The sequence below is a fragment of the Phaethon aethereus genome, assembly GCF_964289735.1.
Source record: "Phaethon aethereus genome assembly, chromosome: 18".
NCBI lineage: Eukaryota > Metazoa > Chordata > Aves > Phaethontiformes > Phaethontidae > Phaethon > Phaethon aethereus.
Genome location: NC_138594.1, coordinates 14,351,185 through 14,371,263, shown reverse-complemented (window position 1 = coordinate 14,371,263; position 20,079 = coordinate 14,351,185). Strand labels below are relative to the sequence as shown.

Genomic DNA, 20,079 nt, shown 5'->3' with positions numbered 1-20,079 from the left:
GAAGAGGGTGAGGGGCGTCTGTTGTGGGGAATCCGTGTCCATCCTTCCCGGGAGCTGCGACGACGGTGCTGTCTGTTTCACTAGTATCGAGTGGCGGGACTAAAGCTGTGATGGCATCAGGAACCGCAGGGCTGTGAGGCGGAAGAGCGCGAGCCGGCAGGGCGGGCAGAGCAACGGAACCGGGTCGCGGACGAGCCGAACTGCCGTCATGGAGCTGAGGGTTGGGAACCGGTACCGGCTGGGGCGGAAGATCGGGAGCGGCTCCTTCGGGGACATCTACCTGGGTAAGGAGAATATCTGGCTACGGACGTACCTGTCGGGTCTGTGGCTCTGTGGAGAACGTCGGGGGCCGAGCCGGGCCGGGCTGGCCTGGGCCGGGCCGGGCCGGGCGCTTGTCGCAGCCGTGGCCGCTCCTAGGCGCCGGCGAGGTTGGGCCGGGGGCAAACCCCGGGACCTCATGTCATCCGGGCTGGAGCTCAGGCTGCGCTGCTGTCCAAGAAATGCCCTTTGATATGAAGTGCCTTGCTAGGGGTGCAGCGATAGCAATTTAATATTTTGTTGACATCATGTCCTAATTTGGACAGTGCGGAAATCGGGAATTCTGGATTATTTGGCTGCCTCTTCCGATTGTAATCTTGTGACCTTGGGCACCATTAATCTTCTTATCTGTAAAATGGGGATAAGGGTATAAATCCCCTCATTTGGAAAAAAAAAAAAAAAGAAGAAGAAGCCACATTGAGAAAAATGTTTTGGGAAAGAAACATGTGCATCAGGGTTAAATATCACTGCAGAGGACTAAGAAAAATTGCTGTCACAGGGATGTTTGTTTCTCCTGCAAGGCCTAAAAAAAAAAATATCACACAACTGCGGATGACTAGGTTGCAGTTAAAAAAAAAACCTCAAATCCTTAAACGAATCATCATAGTTTGGCTATCCTTTTGCTTGAATATTGCCCTAATGCCTTCTGCTCCCACGATTTCTATGCAGTTGTAAAGTTTGCAGGGTCGGCATTGTCTTTGCTTGTTCGTTTATGTAGCTCTCTACCATAATGGCTCACTGCTTATGATTATGACAAGCAGTGGTGGGTACAAGAAGTTTTGAAAGCATGTATTTTTAAAATACTTACTGTATCTGCAAACTCTCAAACCATAAGAGATGGGTTCAATCCAGAGAAATAAGTTTTATATCCTGCCACATAGAAACAAGTCGTCTGCATTTGAAAATTGTGGTAACTTAGAAAAGCAAGTCAAAAAGCAGGGGGAGGTGGAACTCGCAGGGGCTAAATTACGCTAACTACATATGTCTGGAGAGTAAAACCAATGTCACTAGCTAACCTGTGTGGTATGTTTGGCAGTGTACACAGTATGAGAAGGTGTTTTTTCTTCCTAGACGGCAGGGCTTCATGTTGCAGTGCACAGCTGGCATTCCAAAATAATTTGATGGCTAAAGCTGCTTCATATGCCTGATGAAAAATCCATGTTTCTAGCTGAAGGCATGTGGTTGTCTAGAGGCAGAGAACATGATTGTTTCTCTCTGCAGTGCTTGTGTAAAGGATTGAAGTCTATTGTCAGAAAGATGATGGTAATGCTTGTGCAAAAATCCTCATCAGCTATGATTGAGATTTTGGGTGGAGACTAAGACAGCAGTTAAAATCTGAAAAATCTGAGATTATTTGAGAAATTCCTGCTTTAGCGCTTAACTACTGCTCAGGTAAATCAGTTTATATTATAGTATAAATTTAAAGTGTAAGTAAAATAAACATTTTTGTGTTCGTCACTTTTATCCTTATGTGTACAGTGCACACCAGTAAAGTTGCACAGGAAATAATAGTTGTCTCTATATTAGTACTACTGCCATGCTGCATTTGGCACAAGAATTCCTCATCCTCAGTGTTTGACCTTTTCTTTTTATCTCTGAGTAGCCAGCGTGGATTTACTTTTAGGGCTGAGCCAGTAACTAGCAGAGAATTATATGTCTGGAATGTTCAGCTAATGTCATGGGTTTCTTTTTCCAGGGGAAATTACTGGCTCTCAAGAACTGAAGGCTTTTGTAGAGGCCCATGTGGTTTGCCTACCGTTATCTGGTAAAACAGAGGCATTCAAAATCTATGCTTTTTGTGATAATGAAATGATTTTTTAGAAAAAAACAGGTTTCTACTTGGTTGTTCTGACTGTACTGTAGGACATAAGTGCCTTAAAATTACTTTTTAAATTCTTTTAGAAGTCATGAATTTTTTTGGAATACACATGCCTTCTGATAGCCCTTAGTGAATTTGTAGATTACCTCAATGTAGATTTCCAGCTTGGTTTTATGCTTTGAAAAGGAAGATTTGATTATTTTTGCCTGTTTCCAGTCCCCCCCTGTATTCATTTTTTTTAATGCAGCTACAAGGGTTTTGAAGATATTCCAGAGTAGAGGGGAGGGACTTTCTGTCTTTTCTTTGGAATATGCAGCTGACAGCTCTGGTGTTATTATCATAGTTCTTTCATACTATTTCATAGTCTCCCTCATACCTCAAAATATGTCTTCTGGAATTTGGAATGGCCCCAGCTTTGCTTGCTTAGAATGGCAGGGTCTGTGGGACAGGATTTTGAAATGTAAGGCACTATTGTAAATAAAGGAGTGTCGACAACTTAAAGAAAATAAAATTTGGGGATTTAGTGTACCTGCATCTTTTGAAGTTATCCTCCAGACAATGGGCGAGCATGGGGTGGGATCAGAGTAGGCATTTGTTTTGTTGCTCAGTACATGAGGTCAAATAGATACGAGTCACGAAGGCATTGCAGTTGCTGTGTTTTCATGATTTTTGCATTACGTATGTATTTTTCTTAAGAATTAGGTATGGGTTGTAAACTAATAAAAATAATTTCCAAGGCTTTCCTTATGGTAGAGGATTTTGCAATTCCAAGTCCATTGGAATTTTGAAGTTTAAAAGAAAATGCTTTCACTTGCAAATGGTGACTTCTTACTATACTGCTTGTCACCACTTCTTAATTATTGAGTCTTCTCATAATACTGTTTCTTGCTACTTCTTGAATGTTGTTACATTTTCCTTAAAGGAAACTAAGCTTTTAGTGGTTACAGAGTTATTTTGGAAATTTTGTCCCAGGGTTTAAGTGGGGACAAAAGTCCCTACATGGGGAGAAGCACTGGATCGCTTGGAAGAATTATTTGTATTTTTGTCCCCTCTCATCAGTTTTGCTGGACTCAAATATTTTAATTTCGTTATTTTAATACGAAAGCTCTTGTCTTGAAGGAGAGGGTTTATACAGATTTGTAGTTCAGGCTAAGGATCTTGGCTATCTTAGATGATAAAGACCTTTTGGGAAGAGCAACTATCCCAAGAAATTACCTACTAGGACAAGACCGTGGTCCATCAATTAGTAGTTTAACAGTGTGTTGAGTAGAACTTGGTACCGATAATACCAAGGTCTTGATCCTCCCATGCAGTTTTTTGTGCTAATCAAACAGGGTAGTCTGCAGTGGTCTATAAAGAGACATGTCTTTCAGTATACTCAGACAACAGTTTGTGTCTGTTTTCAATCAGAGAAGTCTGTTGTTGATCACCCATCAGATAATACTGTCTTCCATCCACACTTTCCCTGATCTTGGCTACTGTGGGGTTCGGAAGAACAGGTACTGAATGTAGGGATAGGCAAGAAAGGTCACAAATTCTATGGTTCAGAATCAAGATTTTTGTTTGTTTGGGGTGGGGATGCCAGCAGTAGATCAGAAGATAATGGCTTCCTCCTTGTGTTGTTGATCTGTCCTTTCACATTTCTAGATTGATGTGCACCATAACTCATTTAAAGTCCACCAAAATAATATAGTTATAAAATGTGAAAACCTTAGATTACATATTGAAGAGTTTCCAGTTGCTGCTACTGTGCTTGTGACCAAAGCAGCAGTCGGGGATCCTGCCACCTATTATGCCAGTTACAAAGGAGTCATATGAGACAGATCTATGTACAGCGTTGTTTTTCTTTGTGTCTTCCAGTTGTTCACCTTGAGTTGTGCTTATTGTACCTAAGAGTGAGCTTCAGATGGTTTGTTTTCTTCAGGTGCATTCTGAAATGCCTAATAAATATTGACCCTGGTGTTTACTGGGAACAGCTCACTGTACCAGCAACACCGCCTTAATACTCATGTGTGCATGCGCACAAAAAGACATTTTTATTAACCTAAAAAAAAAAAAACAAAGGGCATAATTTTGCATGAACTCATAGATAATTCCATGCACCATCAGTTCCTTGCAAAGTGAAGAGCTGTGCCCATTTTGAGATATGGGGTGTTAGCCTTGTCTTTCTTAGCCTTGATTAGCCTTACTTTATAGTCAAAAGGCTATAAAGCACTGAAATAGCTCCTTAATCTCAAGAACAAGATTTTGCAGTTATAATAGTTAGGTGAGTACATTAGCTCAGTACTCTCTAATGGTCAAAGAAAAGCACATGGAAAAAAATAGGTAAGCAGAAAAAAATTACATTTTTCTGTCTTAATTTGCTCTGTGTGTGACCCTCATTTCTGTCTTGTTTTGTGTGACCGTCAAAAAGGGCGTTACAAAACTGGAAAAGGTACAAATAAGTGAAATGGGGAATAATTAGGCATAATTAAAAATTACTTCTATGCAAAGAATGGCAAGAGTTCTTGAACTCTGAAAAGAATTAAGGGAAAGTGAGGTAGGGAGAAGTCTATGAAGTCCTGAACATTGTGGAGAAAGTGAGTACAAAATGATTGTTTACTGTTTCTTTCCAAACAAAAACTAGCAGATCTCAAGTTAAGCTTTTAAGAGTGGAGATCAGAACAAACAGCAGGTGATGTACTTCATGTGACCCTAAACCATGAGGCAATGCAGATAAGATAAAGCCATATTCTGAAAGTAGAGAGACTTGACAATATGCCTAAAAAGTGTCAAACATCTCTTTTTGCCAGTTCCTGTTTCCCTGTAGTTCCTAAATTGCTTGGCTGTAAAGGGTATGTATTTTCTTGACTCAGTGTTTATTTTTAAGAATGTCAGGTTTTCCCTACATACGTTTAAACTTTGAAGGTGAGCAGGTAAGCCAATTTTCCAGTCGCTTGATTGCTGAAACAAGAATTTAATGAGATTATTTAAAAGTTTTTTGAGAGGACAAATTCTTGATTCTAGATAATCTGCCTTCCAACCGGATAAAATAATAAGGTGTCAGAACACATCTGGAGTATGTTGAGATTTAGGGAAGTTATAGTCTCTGTTTCCAAGGCATAAGAGGAGGTGATCTGAATTCCTAGCATTTCATAGGTTGGCAGGGATACATGCCACACCTGTAAACATTCATTCTGAGTACTTCCACCACAAACTGGAGCTGGAAAGACACCCCTCAGAAGATGCACTTGTAATTTTTTTTTTTTTTTTTTTTAATGGGGTAGCAGCAATTTTGACTTCCTGTGCTATGGTGTCTAATAGTTGTCTCTTAAACTGCTAGTCTGTTGGCAAGAATCTGTAAGACTCCAGAAGAATTTTTAAATAATCATGGCTTAAAGTACTTAATAATCTTTGAATGTTTGCCACTGAGAAGTAGTTTGTCAATATTTGTTTTGTTTCAGTCTTGATAAAGGAAATGCATCTTAAAGAATATTTTGACCAATGTTTTAAATTCTTCTGGTTTTAGGAACTGATATTGCGGCCGGAGAGGAGGTTGCAATTAAGTTGGAATGTGTGAAAACCAAACATCCTCAGCTCCACATCGAGAGTAAAATCTACAAAATGATGCAGGGTGGAGGCAAGCAAGTTATTTTCCTTCTTCGGAGATTTAACTGGGTTTATGTCTTTGATATATCTGCCACCTGGAAATATTTAATGGTTAAGATCTCTTTTGACATACAAGGAGAAGGTGGGAAAGGTGGCAGGGTAGGTGAACCATTACCTCAGCTCTTTGGTGAGTGATGTAGAGTAGCACTTCCAAATCCACAGCTACCAAACTTCACGATGACCACTAACATCCTCTAATGTTGCGCACGGTCCCAGAATATTAAGATGTGAAAACCTTGAGCCATGTGGAACAAAGTTTGGTTCCATCTGGCGGTACAGTCATTGACTTTTGTTTCTTATGGGTCAGTGAAAGATGGTAACCACTGTTCTGGAGCGTTTAACATGACTTGCTTGTTACAGCAGCACAATTCTAAGCTTAGTAAATTCAGATTAATTTTTTGTTACATATGTTAGTATTCTTTCTTCTGAGTTAAAAATATTTCCTTGCTGTAGGAATTCTAAGACAAAATGGCATTAGTAGTAGAGAACAGGAGTGAAGCAACTTCGTAGCTACTGCTTGGTACTCTACTTGGATAACTCACTCATATGTTTTGAAATTCTGCAAATGTAAGATTCCCATGCAGTTCTGGGACATAAAGTCAGTGTAGTTAAGTTTTGCTTTTGCTTCATAGTCCCTTGAATTCTTCGTAAATGAGGCTATACTTTGCATAAGGACTACATTTCACACTGTATCTCAAATGCAAAATACAGTAATCATACGTCTAGAAATGGATGTTAATGTGTATTTGTATTGTTACTTTTTAATTCCTGCCTCAGTCAGTTGCCACCTGCATGTAACATGACTAGCCTTCATAGAGTAAAATGCTTACTTTATGGGCTTACTAAGGCCGTGATGGTGGGTTCCTTCTGAGGATGGATGCTGCGGAGGCAGGTGGCAGAAGGTTAAGTTTCCATCGGGGTTTCTCTGTGAAGGGAATTCAGAAAAAAATAATGCATATCAAGTAAAGCTAAGAGTGTAAAATGGGTGAATTATACCACTTCACTTGCAAAATGCATAAAATCAGCTCAAAGTAAAGGCATTTGAAATTCTGAATAAGGCTATCTACGTACAGGTTTAATTCATAATATTTGAGCAATTCTGCAGTTTTGTGTGAAATAACTTTCCTGAGTTTCTCCATAAAGTGGAGCTAATTTTAGCTCTCTTAAAGCTGAATGTATAATGTGTCTCCTGAACAATGCTACTTTTGGTAGAGATTCACCAAACAGCAAATACAGTGGAACTGGAGGAAAGAAAAGAGTATGAAGCAAGGGTAAAAATTCATTGCAAATTGAAATGGAAGAGAGGGGTATTTTACGGTGATCTTGTATGCTTTGAAACTAATAAATTTCTAAGGCCTTCTTTAGTAATAATATTTAGTGGTTTGTCAGTGTCTTTATTTTCAGACTTCCAATTTGCTCCTTATTGACATCTTGGAGACTAGATGAGTATTAATACTTGTAAAATGCTTACAGTTCAAATCCAGGAAAAACACTAAATACTCTCAAGTTACAAGCTAAGCACAAAGACTGGGAGGTTTCTGGGGAAGAGGAAAAAGGCTATTTTTAGACCTCAGTTTCTATAATTTTATATTGATTCTGCTGTGAAATTATCAAACTTTTCATTTTGGAATGGCTGAAGGTAGCATAAAATACTAAGCTTCACTGTGAATACGAACATTCACAGTAATGACCCTCTTAGAATTCATCTTAAGAGCATTGAAGATTTGTGTGTATGAACTCTATAAATCAAATTGTTACACTGAACAAACTGTTTCTTTTATTCTAGTGGGTATTCCTACAATTAAGTGGTGTGGAGCTGAAGGGGACTACAATGTAATGGTGATGGAGCTGCTAGGACCGAGTCTTGAAGATCTCTTCAATTTTTGTTCAAGGAAATTTAGTCTCAAGACAGTCCTATTACTTGCTGACCAAATGGTAGGAAATGGCGTTGTTGATCTTGATAGTGCAGTATGTTGTGATGTTAAAATTTGAGAGATCATAACCAACTGTGTTTTATTGCTGTAATTTAGAGGTTAATAGGCTGTATCATTAAAGATAAGACTCAGAATTAGTCTTGTTTCTGTAAATATGGAGTATCCCATCAAAAGTGATTACAAAGTCTTAATTTGATTTTTAAAAACTGGACCTGTGCTCTAAACCAGGTATTGTACTGCTCAAAGACAAAGAAATTCCCGCAAGAAAGTTTTTGGAAACAAATGTAAAATAGACACAGGGAAAGAGCTGGAGAGAAGGTTTTTCTATTTATTTCTAAGTTATGCTCCCTTTAATGCCCTTACATTTTATAATAAAAAGTTTCTTTACCTCTTTTATTATTAAGACAGTGTAGCTAGTGTTTTTATAAGAAAGAAGGTATATGCCCCGTGTCTCAACGATTTTTTTTTTTCCTCTGTATTTAGATTAGTCGAATTGAATATATTCACTCTAAGAACTTCATCCACCGAGACGTGAAGCCAGATAACTTCTTAATGGGCCTGGGGAAGAAAGGCAATCTTGTCTACATAATAGACTTTGGATTAGCAAAGAAGTATCGAGATGCTCGAACACACCAACATATTCCATATCGTGAAAATAAAAACTTAACAGGAACTGCTCGTTACGCATCCATCAACACTCATCTTGGAATTGGTGAGAGGGGGAAAGCAGTAAACAGAACTTTTAAAGTGTTGATGCACATAATTTTAGCACAAGTAGATGTTGCTTTATGGAAACAGAAGACAGGGACAGAAGACAGTCCCTATTTCTGGCATGAACAGTGCAGCATGCTTGACCTTACATCTGTTGATCGGGTGGGATTCGGTCAGTTTGTAATTCTCAGGAATTAGTACATTTTTTTAGTAGCTGCAAGGGTGATAGGCTTTTTCTTGTACCAGATGAGTTTATCATGGGCATAGTAACTCTCAGCTATCCTTGTTTTTCTAAAGATTTTTATGACGGTCTTGTTGCACAGTCTTTTGTTTTCCAGTAGAAAACGAAACCTAATGAGTCCACTTTTTTATGCTGTTGTAGAGCAATCTCGCAGAGATGACTTGGAGTCCTTGGGCTATGTACTGATGTATTTTAACCTGGGCTCCCTCCCCTGGCAGGGACTGAAAGCAGCAACAAAGAGGCAGAAATACGAACGTATCAGTGAAAAGAAAATGTCTACACCCATTGAGGTTTTGTGTAAAGGATATCCTTGTAAGTTACTCTTTTGTGGCACTAGGCCTACATGTTCACATTTTAGTGGTATTTCTTTTTTTCTTTACACTGAATTCTACCAGTCTTTTTTACTTCTCTGTTTTCTTTTTCTTTTTTTTTTTTCTTCCCCTCCCACCCCACTCCATGTTTGGGCATATCTGTGATAAAGATACTGTGGTTTCCAGAGTAGGATCTTTGTGATCGTAGACCATTTCTAATTATCCCTTGTCTTAACTATTAGTAAACAATCATTGTGGTGCCCTCGAGACGAAGGGTAGCTTGGTACGTCCAATTTGCACTGTGTTGTGTGTGCATGCATCTTATGCTGGCTGGATAACTTAAAAATAGCATTTTGAGAAACTACCCGGTTCTTCATGCGTGTGGGTACTGTTTCTTGGATTAATTGGATTGTATAGTCAGATGCACCTGTTACCTATTCCAGTTGTTTCACTTGGGAATTGTCATTCCAGGTTCATCTAGTTTGGCCTGTTGATGGTCAGTCAGCATCTGTGAGAGGCATAAGACACTCTCCTATATCCTAGCATCATGCCTGAAAGCTGTTCTGTTTCTCAATTTGGTATTTACACCACAGTAATAACTAGGCATTTTTAAGCCCTGAAAAATGATAATTAAATCTGTTTCAAAGCTTGTTAACATTAGGTACCATCAGAGAATATTGTTGATATTTCATGAAGAGTTCTGTCTCTATTCTTTCCGCACTCTTGGCTTCGGCAGCTAGGTACAATAATGAGAAATACAGTTTTGTTAGGGTTGTATGAAAACTTACTGTTGTCAATCTGTTTCAAATGTCGCTTGATGTTCCTTTACATTCATTAACTGTGTTTCTCCCTCTGGGATTAACAGGGAAGACTAATCAACTTTTCTTATGCTGTTTGTTAGAATTTCTTTCTTAATGAAAATTATTAATATAATATTTCAGCCGGAAAGACTTGAACTCCAAAGCTGGTATTTTGATACTGATGATGTCTCTGGCACATTGAATTCGCAACAACATTCATTTTTTTGCTGTGTAACTAGTATTTCATGTGCCATATAAAAACAGGTGTTCAGACTATTGGAAATCTAAAATTGTAGCATGACTTACATGGGAAATTTATATGGGTCCTTTAGTTTTTGCGTGTTTTGTGAGATAGCAGACATGATGCTTTATGTCGCTGAATAGCAGAGATGCTATTCTGTGTCCCGTTTAAATACATTCAAAGCAAAGGCAAAAAAAATCTCTTTTCTTTGCTCAACTGTAGTTTTAAACCTGCCTGTGTGTCCCCCACCCCTCAAACTGTTGGTTAAAGAACTCTAATGTGGGTCCTCTCTGCTGTTGACAAATGACATCTTTGCCTACTCTGTGAGAGACGAATAATTTCCTTTTCAGGGTTCACTTGATAGATGGGCTATAGTGTTGCCTTCGGTAGATTTCTAGTATTAGGTCATTATTCTTTTTCTTACGTTTAGGAGATTCCCTATTTGTTGAGTCTGGTGTGGTTGTTTTTTGGGGGTTTCTTTTGTGTGTGATTTGGAATTATAAAAAGCAAACATGAAGCTGAAGGAGGAAAACAGGCTTTCTTTTATTACAGCTGAATTTGCCACATACTTGAATTTCTGCCGTTCTCTGCGTTTTGATGACAAACCGGACTATTCCTATCTAAGGCAGTTATTCAGAAACCTCTTCCACCGGCAAGGGTTCTCGTATGACTATGTGTTTGACTGGAACATGCTGAAATTTGTGAGTAGCTGACATAGCTTTCTAAAACTTTCTTTTTTTTTTTTTTTTTAAATGGTATTTTTTACTACATTGTCAGTTTTGAGTATCTTAACTGATACCGTAAGATTGTCTCTGTCTTTTTCCTCCTGGGAGCAATATTGTCTTAAAAAAAAAAAAAAAAACCAGGAAATGAGGAAAGGCAGGAGATAAAGGAGCCATGAGAGGGGGGTTGAATGACAACTAAGTTGAAGTTACAGAGTTTTAAACGTGCAAGGCTTCTGAGATACGTTCTCCAGAGCAGTCACCAGGCTAGGTTGTGGCATTATTATTTTTTCCCACCTTGATCTTCAGCACAGGTCTCTTGCAACTGTTGAGGACATGTCCAGCTGCCATAACCGTATATGCGTACATTAGCATTTTAAAGACTATCCCAGCAATTGTATGAACAAAATTTATGGCAGTTCTCCAGAAATTTCACCAAAATAATTAATGCCCTAACAAACTTCAATTCACAGATTGTCCAGTTCTTTATTTGCAGTATTTTTATCAAAATATAGAGTTGTAAGCTTAACAATCCCCCCAACTTGCTCACTAGTCTTGATCTGTAGGGTGCAAGCAGAGCAGCTGAAGATGCTGAACGTGAAAGGCGAGAACGAGAGGAAAGATTGAGACATACACGAAATCCGGCTGTGCGTGGATTACCCTCCACTGCTTCTGGCAGGCTGAGAGGAACGCAAGATGTAGCTCCTACTCCTCTTACCCCAACTTCACATGCTGGTAAGTCAGCAAATACCTACGCCTTGTAGACTACTCTAATTTGCAGTTTGTTCCTGGTCATTGGAAATTCAAAATTAGAGTTAGGATACCTAAGTGCTATTTGTCTCTGGTCAGGGTTTGAGTTCTTTGTTTATTTTGTCTCCGCCTTGCTTTTCTGTAGATTGAAGGTAATTGTATATGCTCATTACCTGCCAATTGCTATTTAGATTTCTGTGAATGTGACGCAAACGCCTCAATTTTTCTTGTTTGACTCTGTGGAAGTTTTATATGCAGACAGCGAGAGTGTAATTTTTCCAGTGACCATGTTATAATTCCATTTCTTGTTATGGAAATCTAATGCAGTTTTTCTCACAGCCAACACCTCTCCTCGGCCAGTATCTGGTATGGAACGAGAAAGGAAAGTGAGTATGAGATTGCATCGCGGTGCCCCAGTCAATATCTCATCATCTGACTTAACGGGCCGACAAGATACCTCTCGCATGTCAACTTCGCAGGTAAAAAAAATTTCTGTGTAATGGAAAATTGAGGGTGATTTGATAAAGTTCATTTGCCAAAAGAACATACCAGCTAATTGATGTAATTTCATCCTGATTTTGCAGATGATGTTGACTCATATAAATACTTGATGTTTTAACTGAAAGTTTGCAATATGCCTGTAGACTACTGTAAAGAATTTTTTTTTGGTTTTTTTTACCTCGGCAGCAATAAGCATAAAATACTCAAAATAATACGGAGTCATTGGTGTATGAGATGATGCAACATTGTAGATACACATGATTTTTACCTACAATTAGTGTGTTTAGCTCCTTTGTTCATTGAATTTCTTACATCTGTTATCAGTGAGGAAGCAGAGTAAGTTAGAGGCAGCTGTGAGTCATGTTTCCAAATCAACAGAGCAGAGAATATACGTGCAGAATAGACAAGAAATAGTTGGTGAAGAACAGAAAAGTACAAAAGTGTAGAAATGTTGTAGTGCAGTACTGTAATTCAGAGCAGTTAAGAAGCCACATACATGATGATGGGTAGGTCACAGAAGGCTCATTTGAACAGAATGGCAGGAAGATAAATGATAGACAAAGTGATTCATAGCCATAGTCAGCACTGAAATCATCCTCATTGGTCATGGTGACTTAGCAAAGAGTTTTTAGCAATGCTTCTTTTTAAGACTGACAAACCATGTTTAAATATGTTTTTAACTCTTTATGCTATAGCTGAAACATTCCTTTTTCAGGGTATTCACACAGATTTGTTCTAAGTAGTGTGTGGCCTGGCTTTGTACAGCTTACTTTCAGTCTTACCTACAGAATGGGGAATCACTTGTACTGTAGGCATATTGTAACATTACTGGGAGCGCAGTCTGTTATGAGGACTGGTACAGTCACCTAGGGGTTTTTCCATTACGCTTCAACACTTTGCTGGAGTTCTAACTGCCTAATTTCTGCCATCGACTCATTTTATTCCTTGTTGATGGAGCATATTGATAAAAATTAACTCAATTCCTTTTGGCTTCATCATTTCATTGGCAGAATTAATTATTTTGGATAGCGTGTGTTCCTACATATAAAATCTTACTGCTAGAGGGAACGCTCTTTTCGATGGAGACCAGGTGGGTATCCCTAATGAAGGCTGAGGGTGAACTGCATTGGAGAAAAAATGCTGCCGTAGCAAAAGTGAAGTGGGATTTTTGGGGTTGGTTTTCAGCTGAATGAATTGTTTCACCATGTAGCTGCACAGATGTTTGTCCTTTCACAAGGGATGAACGGTTCAGGAGCAGAAATGACTGGATAAGAATGGGAGATAGGTGAGGTTTTCTGTGTTGGCTTCGGTGGCAATTTTTGCCAGCTTAAATTGTTCACTGAACTACAATTCTTGCCACCAGAAATTCTCAAGTTGAAATATTTTATGGCTGAAGTTTGTAAACAGTATGAAAATAAAGAGGGTAGAACTGCGCATAGTTATAGATCTTGTAAATATGCATAAACACCTAATAGAAGGATGTAAAGAAGGTGCCGCCACACTCTTCTCAGTGATACCCAGTGAATGGACAACAGACAGTGGGCGCAAATTGAAATATATGAAATTCCATTTAGACATAAGAAAAATCTTCTTTACTAAGAGGGCGAGCAGGGACTGGGACAGGTTGCCGTAAGAGGTTGCAGAGTCTCCCTCTTCCAAATTACTTGGAACCTAATTGGACATATTCCTGAGCGGCCCACTCTGGTTGACTGCGCTTTGGGTAGTGGGATTGGACTAGATGATCTCCAGGGGTCCCTTCTGACCTTGGCTGTTCTGTGAGCTGTGACACCAAGTTCCCTCCGAATGTTTACTCAAATGTAAAGATGGTTTCCTGGTAAAGTGTGTATGCCTAGAGTTTGTCTCTGGCATTCTGAGCAAATTTCAGATGCTTTGTCTCTCTTACCAGTCAGATAAATAATGGGAGTAACAGAAATAAGTGCAGTGACGTTACTTGATTATGTTAAGAGAGAGTATATCTTTTTTGTTGCATTACTGACGTGTAGCTCGGTGTGTGCTTGACACTTTTCTAAACGTTGTAAGGTACGAGTAATCCAGGTGGGTTTGCAGATTCATTTTGGTTCTGCCTAGCCTGTAAAATGGGAATGCTCTGAGACTGTGTAGGAGTGTGGGTTGTTTTGAATATCCAGATGTATAATTTGTGGTGTGGGCCAACAGTACAGTCTGGCTTAATGGCACATTTCCATACCCATCCTTTTTAACACTTTGCTGCAAGTATGGGATCACTTGGTTGACTTCTTTAAAATCCCAATAGCAGCCTAGTTGGGATCTTCTCCGAGTTTGTTAGAATTAATAATTCATCATCTGTTGTCTTCATTTAGTTCTTATCAAGGCAGTGAACCACTGCTGGTCTCCACTCATAGTGACTGAATAACAGTGTGCAACTGTAGTATAATTTAGACAGCTTCCGATTGACCTCTCAGATTTGGAAACCAGGAGAGATACTTAAGACTTTACCTTATAACACTACCCCTTGAGCTCATTAGAAAAATTTGCTTTTCATTTTCCCAGTTCTCGCTTATTCCGTAGCAGGCAAGGTGGCTCAAATTGCAAGTTTTCATAGCTTACGCTCTTGCTATCTTCATAACATCAACGTAGTTCTTCCATAATGAAAATTTATCCTTAGATGTTAACCAGATTACCAATTAAGCCATTACTTTTCCATTACCTTTAGGTTTTCCTGACTAAGAACTAGATATAAAGCACCCAATTCACATGGCAAGGTTATTGAGGAGAATTTTGATTGGCTAGGTCTAAGAATATAGAAAATCATCCATACCACTTTTTTATCAGGAGATACAGTAGGAACAATAACTGTTTGTCCTTTCCAAGTGTGTTAGTTTCCTTTGTAAGTCTTAAGTAAACATGCTACCACTGTTCCTTTTTCAGGAAATGGTTAGACTATGCTCCTCGGAAAAAGCAGCTTTTAAAGTTTGTTATGCAGATCTACAGATGTCTTATGTTAAGAACGACGTTTGTTAGAGCTGTTATTTGTAACTTGATAAATTGGGGGGGGGGTTGTTGGTGGGTTGTTTTGTAGGGGGGGGGGGGCGGGGTTTGATGCCTTGGTTTGGTATGGCAATGCTGCATCTGTAATTTCCACCTCATAATGTAGAGGAGGGGCTATTGCTTGTTAAACTCTGGGCAATGGAAATATGCAGAGGTTACTCAAAGAAATAATGAAAACTACTTATCTTTAAGTAGAGTTCTTAAAGATGACTTCACATTTTTATCTTTCTTTTTTCCAAAATGAGTTCTGATCAGTTCAGACTGAAACTGAAAACTTAAGGCTGGGAATGTAGATAATACAAATAATAGGTCTTCTCAGAGAAATTTGACACTCATGGAAAAATGGTATTTGGTAAGGATAACAAAATAGGTGTCACTTATATTCCCCACCTCCAAGGTATTGTCCACATATTACCTAAATCATTCTTATTAGAAAGACTGGCACTTTGTAACACACAGTGGCGAGCGTTTATTGGAGTAACAACTAGCTCGTCTGTGAAATAGTTCATGAAACAAGTGTTTCTGATGAAATTATGTAACTTCTATGGCACGCGTTATTTGGTACTTTTCTCAATTATATGGAAGTGAATGCAACAGCTAAAAACCTGCAAGTTGTGAGATGTTTGACAGCGATAAACATCAGTAAGCGTTGAGCAGTCAGGTAAAGCCTTTTCAAATAAAATGCGTATTACTGCAGTACTCCAAAACGTGATTACGGTGGAGTGGAGCCCATTGTCTTATGTGGAAACTATATGGTAAGCAATGACTGAGGAGGCTTTAGGTGTAATGTTGGAGAGATTAGTGTGATGTCATAATGAAAGGGCATAATTTCATGATACAGTAATGAACAGAAATTGAGAGGTTATTTCATGTCATTAATGAGACAGATGCTGGAATATTATGCTAGTTCAGTTCTCAGTATCTTAAATTGTTAGGAAAACTTTAACACAAAGAAGAACCATAAAAATCGAGCTTGGTAAAACAGATTATACAATGCAAGAATTGCAGTGCTGGTTGACAGCCAGCTGAATATGAGCCAGCAGTGTGTCCAGGTGGCCAAGAAGGCCAACAGCGTCCTGGCCTGTATCAGAAATAGTGTGGCCAGCAGGAGTAGGGAAGTGATCGTGCCCCTGTACTCGGCACTGGTGAGGCCGCAGCTTGCATACTGTGTTCAGTTTTGGGCCCCTCACTACAAGAAGGATGCTGAGGTGCTGGAGCGTGTCCAGAGAAGGGCAACGAAGCTGGTGAGGGGGCTGGAGCGCAAGTCTTATGAGGAGCGGCTGAGGGAACTGGGGTTGTTTAGTCTGGAGAAGAGGAGGCTGAGGGGAGACCTTATCGCTCTCTACAACTACCTGAAAGGGGGTTGTGGCGACAAGGGTGTTGGCCCCTTCTCCCAAGTAACCAGTGATAGGACAAGAGGAAATGGCCTCAAGTTGCGCCAGGGGAGGTTTAGATTGGATATTAGGAAAAATTTCTTCACTGAGAGGGTGGTCAGGCATTGGAACAGGCTGCCCGGGGAGGTGGTGGAGTCGCCATCTCTGGAAGTGTTCAAAAAACGTGTGGATGTGGCGCTTCAAGACATGGTTTAGGGAACATGGTGGCGCTGGATCAATGGTTGGACTTGATGATCTTGAAGGTCCTTTCCAACCTAGTGATTCTGTGATTCTGTGAATTTAAAATCAGTGTCTTTCAGTTTGTCTGAAAGGTAAGAGGTCATCTTGAGTTAGTTGATGTAGCATTTTAGAGACAATTATTTTAACAGGAACTGGCATTTGTGCAGAAAACATAGGTGAAGAACCTATTGCTTAAAATTAAAACCACTCACATTTTAAAAAAAAGAGCAAAACAGAGGTCTAAGGGAAGGCAGTTAGCCACTGAAGCAACTTCTAAAAGAGGTAGATCATCTGTCCCCTTTGCCTTTGCATCAAAACTGGATTCATTTCTAGGTGGTGTGTTCAGCTCTAAAGCAAGAGTAAATTGCAGATCTCTGTGCACTGACGAGTTGTGATCTGTGCTGGACAGAAAATCACACCAGCTGTTAAAAGATCCTTCTGCTCTTAACCTCTATGAGTGAATTGTTCACCAAGTCTCCTTGAGGTAGTCAGTCCTTAAACATTAAGAAGCATAGTAAAGGAGGTCATGAGCATTCTAGTAAACACTACTTTGAATGAGTTCTGTTGGTCCACATTGCACAGACTGCATCCCTGCATCTCAAGAGTCTAGTTATGGGTGAGTAGCCTTCATTTGCTTTCACAGAAGGTTCGATCCGACTGCTTATGGTATACAGTAAGTTTTTCTGTTTTTTAATGAATGTAGCATGTTCAGCACCCCAACAGTCAAAGCTGTGCATAATTCCTACTGGTAATGGAGGTATTTTCTCTGTAGCTGGAAAAAGATTGGAATACTGCACAAAGAAATGTTTGATTAAGTCTCTTTGACAGGAGCAGTTTGTAGAAGACTGTAGCCAGCACTGGCATTGAAAAACTTCAGTGTTGTGCTGCCTCCCTAGGGAAGAAGCAACATACTTCCAATGCCTCTGTATTTTCCATCTCCTCATGAGCAAATCTTTCACCATATATCCATCCTAATAGGCATCATAGTCTGCGTTGTTCTTCTGACCCTGTCAGCTTTCTTTGAGGAATAATGATTTGTTCCTTTTACTTATCTCTTAACATGATAGAAATGTCTTATCGAAGTCTAAAATCGGAGCTCCTCAAAAGATACATTTGCTACTGCAAGTTTAGGCTGGATATTTGTTAGACATCTTTATATATTGGGACAGTGGAACTGTTACAAATTGCTGTCTTTTCCCCTACCTCAGAATAGCATTCCTTTCGAACACCATGGCAAGTAGCTGCTCGTCTCCTTTCGTTGGAAGGCAGCACTGGGTGAGTGCTTCTCATTAGACACCAAAACTTTGGATGGGGTGGGGAAAAAAAGTCTTCAGAAACATCCAACTTTGCTTCTTCTCCTCACATTAACTCATAGTTGTACCTGTGCCTTCTGGTCAGATGCTTGATGGAGCATTATTTTTCTCTAAATTGAAAGTAAATGTCCTTCCAAAAGTTGAATTATTGCTGCTGTTCCACTTGGACTCTTAAGCAGGACTGACAAAAGTAGTGACTGAAAAAGTCCCTAAAACCGTTCGAGCATCAACAATAAAATAAAATAACCAAGTCTAAATTTTAGCTATTTGAGAATTACATGTTTTTCCAGGGATGTTCATACAGCAGTGTGTCACCTATTCAAAAACAGATCTGCTTCAGAATCATAAACCCAAAACACTTGTATGGAGACTCAATTGACTCTATTACTCAAATTGAGGCTCTGTCTTGTCGTGAATGGAATGTTCTACTACAGCCATATCCATTTTTCACTGTTTTATATTCTTCTCCGTTCGTTATGAGCTGTCATTTTAAAAATACTCAGATCTATTCAGATCTGTATTTTGAAAATGTTCGCATACTAATGAAAATAGTTTGAACATGGGCATCTTGGAGGTAGACATTCTTGGATTTGGGTGTTTGGAACTCCTTTCCACTGTCTAGTGCAGTAGAAGTTTCTGCCTTTCTGTGCGCAGCTTTTGGCTTTTTAGTCTGTTCTGCTTTTGGCAATAACGGGTTTCATCAGGGAAGTAAGTTTTACTCAGAATCTGAACTTTGATGGCTGAAGGATGCTTTCTTAAGTATTTCAGGAGCTTCTTTGCTTTGCTTCCTATTTAAAAAAGGCTGTGAGATTTTCCTGTTACCTAGTAAATTCTGTTTTATAACTCTCTCTGCTGCCTCACTTTTTCTATCAAGCCTAAGTTTGCACTAATCCTGTATCTCTAGTTGGTGAAGAATCCTGCTATTCCTCTTCCATTTTCTCCTGCTTTGTGTGCTTGGCTGACTCTGCATAAGCTGCTTTGTAAACAGTTTGTAACACTAAAACGATTCAACTGTAAATGGCAGCTTAACACTTTAAAGTCCAATTACCAGACCTTAGTCAAAAATAAAAAGTAATAATAAAAAGGCAAACATAAAGCTTTGCATTGGAAAGCTTGTGTGCGGGAGGCATGCAGATTCTGGTCTGCTCAGGGTTGTGTCTGCATTGGTTGGCTTTTACTGTATGCGTTACTATTTGCAGCTGTTTACAACTGAAATTAATACTGAATACTGATTCAGCTCCTTAGACATTTCTAGCTTCTTAAATTGCAGTGATGTGTGGTCGTCTTTCACTTTCACAGTGAAAGTGTTATTGAAATAATGTTACACTTACTAAAATAGGTCAAGGTATGGAAATTAATGAAGTATCTTTTCACACAATGTCCCATGAAGAGTGAAAAGCCATTGAAAATAATTAAATTTTTACCCTCATATTGGGATTTTTTTTTTTTTCCAAACTTAACTATTCATTGAGTCTAATTCTACACATGGTAGTCTTTTCATCTGGTTTGTTCTTTCTTCTGTGCATGTTTATGCTCTCTTTACTTTTCTTCAAAACACTCCCTCTGGCTGGAAGGGTGAATTTTCCATGTTAACTTGTAATAAAGGAGGAAAATACAGGGAACTTCGTGTAGCTACAGGTGGGTGCAAAACATTGTATAGCTCATTGGATTTTAAATTCACACACTTACTTTTGGCAATTAATTATTTAAAAGTACATTGAGAGCCACTTGTATGTTAACTGGAAGGATATGTGCTGATGTTGTCTTGTTTTTTGGCTTTGGTAGATTCCTGCTCGGGTAACTACCAGTGTTCTCCAGTCTGCTGTGCACCGATGAAAATTATTTTGCCATGGAGGGCAGATAATGCATGGCTGATCTCCTATGTTACCAATGGCTTTACTAGCAAAAATACCCTAAACTAGAGCGGAAACATTACAATTGGAGTTCTCCATGTGACTTAAAAGGCACTTGGAGGAACATGAACAGACTCCAGCAGCTGCCGTTACAGGACGCTTTTGCCAGAAACCCAATGACCTTAAGAGAACCCTGTGGTAACAGGGCTGGAAAAGAAAGATGGTTTACAGAGTTGACCGCCTGTTATCAGATGGCCATTTCAGTTTTCCCTCCACA

The 20,079-nt window shown here is 39.2% G+C and overlaps 1 protein-coding gene across 2 annotated transcripts; it reads left to right on the top strand.

Moving 5' to 3' along the window:
- Window positions 1-208: 208 nt before the first annotated feature.
- On the top strand, window positions 209-19,785 carry CSNK1D (casein kinase 1 delta; the record flags this gene model as incomplete). Of its 2 annotated transcripts, none has more annotated exons than XM_082008160.1 (9): window positions 209-284; window positions 5,646-5,756; window positions 7,572-7,720; window positions 8,203-8,431; window positions 8,813-8,983; window positions 10,576-10,724; window positions 11,312-11,480; window positions 11,835-11,974; window positions 19,735-19,785. In XM_082008160.1, the coding sequence occupies 9 exons, from the start codon at window positions 209-211 to the stop codon at window positions 19,783-19,785; spliced, it is 1,245 nt and encodes a 414-aa protein (XP_081864286.1). The 2 variants fall into 2 exon arrangements, with proteins under 2 accessions (XP_081864286.1, XP_081864287.1); XM_082008161.1 differs by lacking the exon at window positions 19,735-19,785 and adding an exon at window positions 17,845-17,877.
- Window positions 19,786-20,079: the final 294 nt, after the last annotated feature.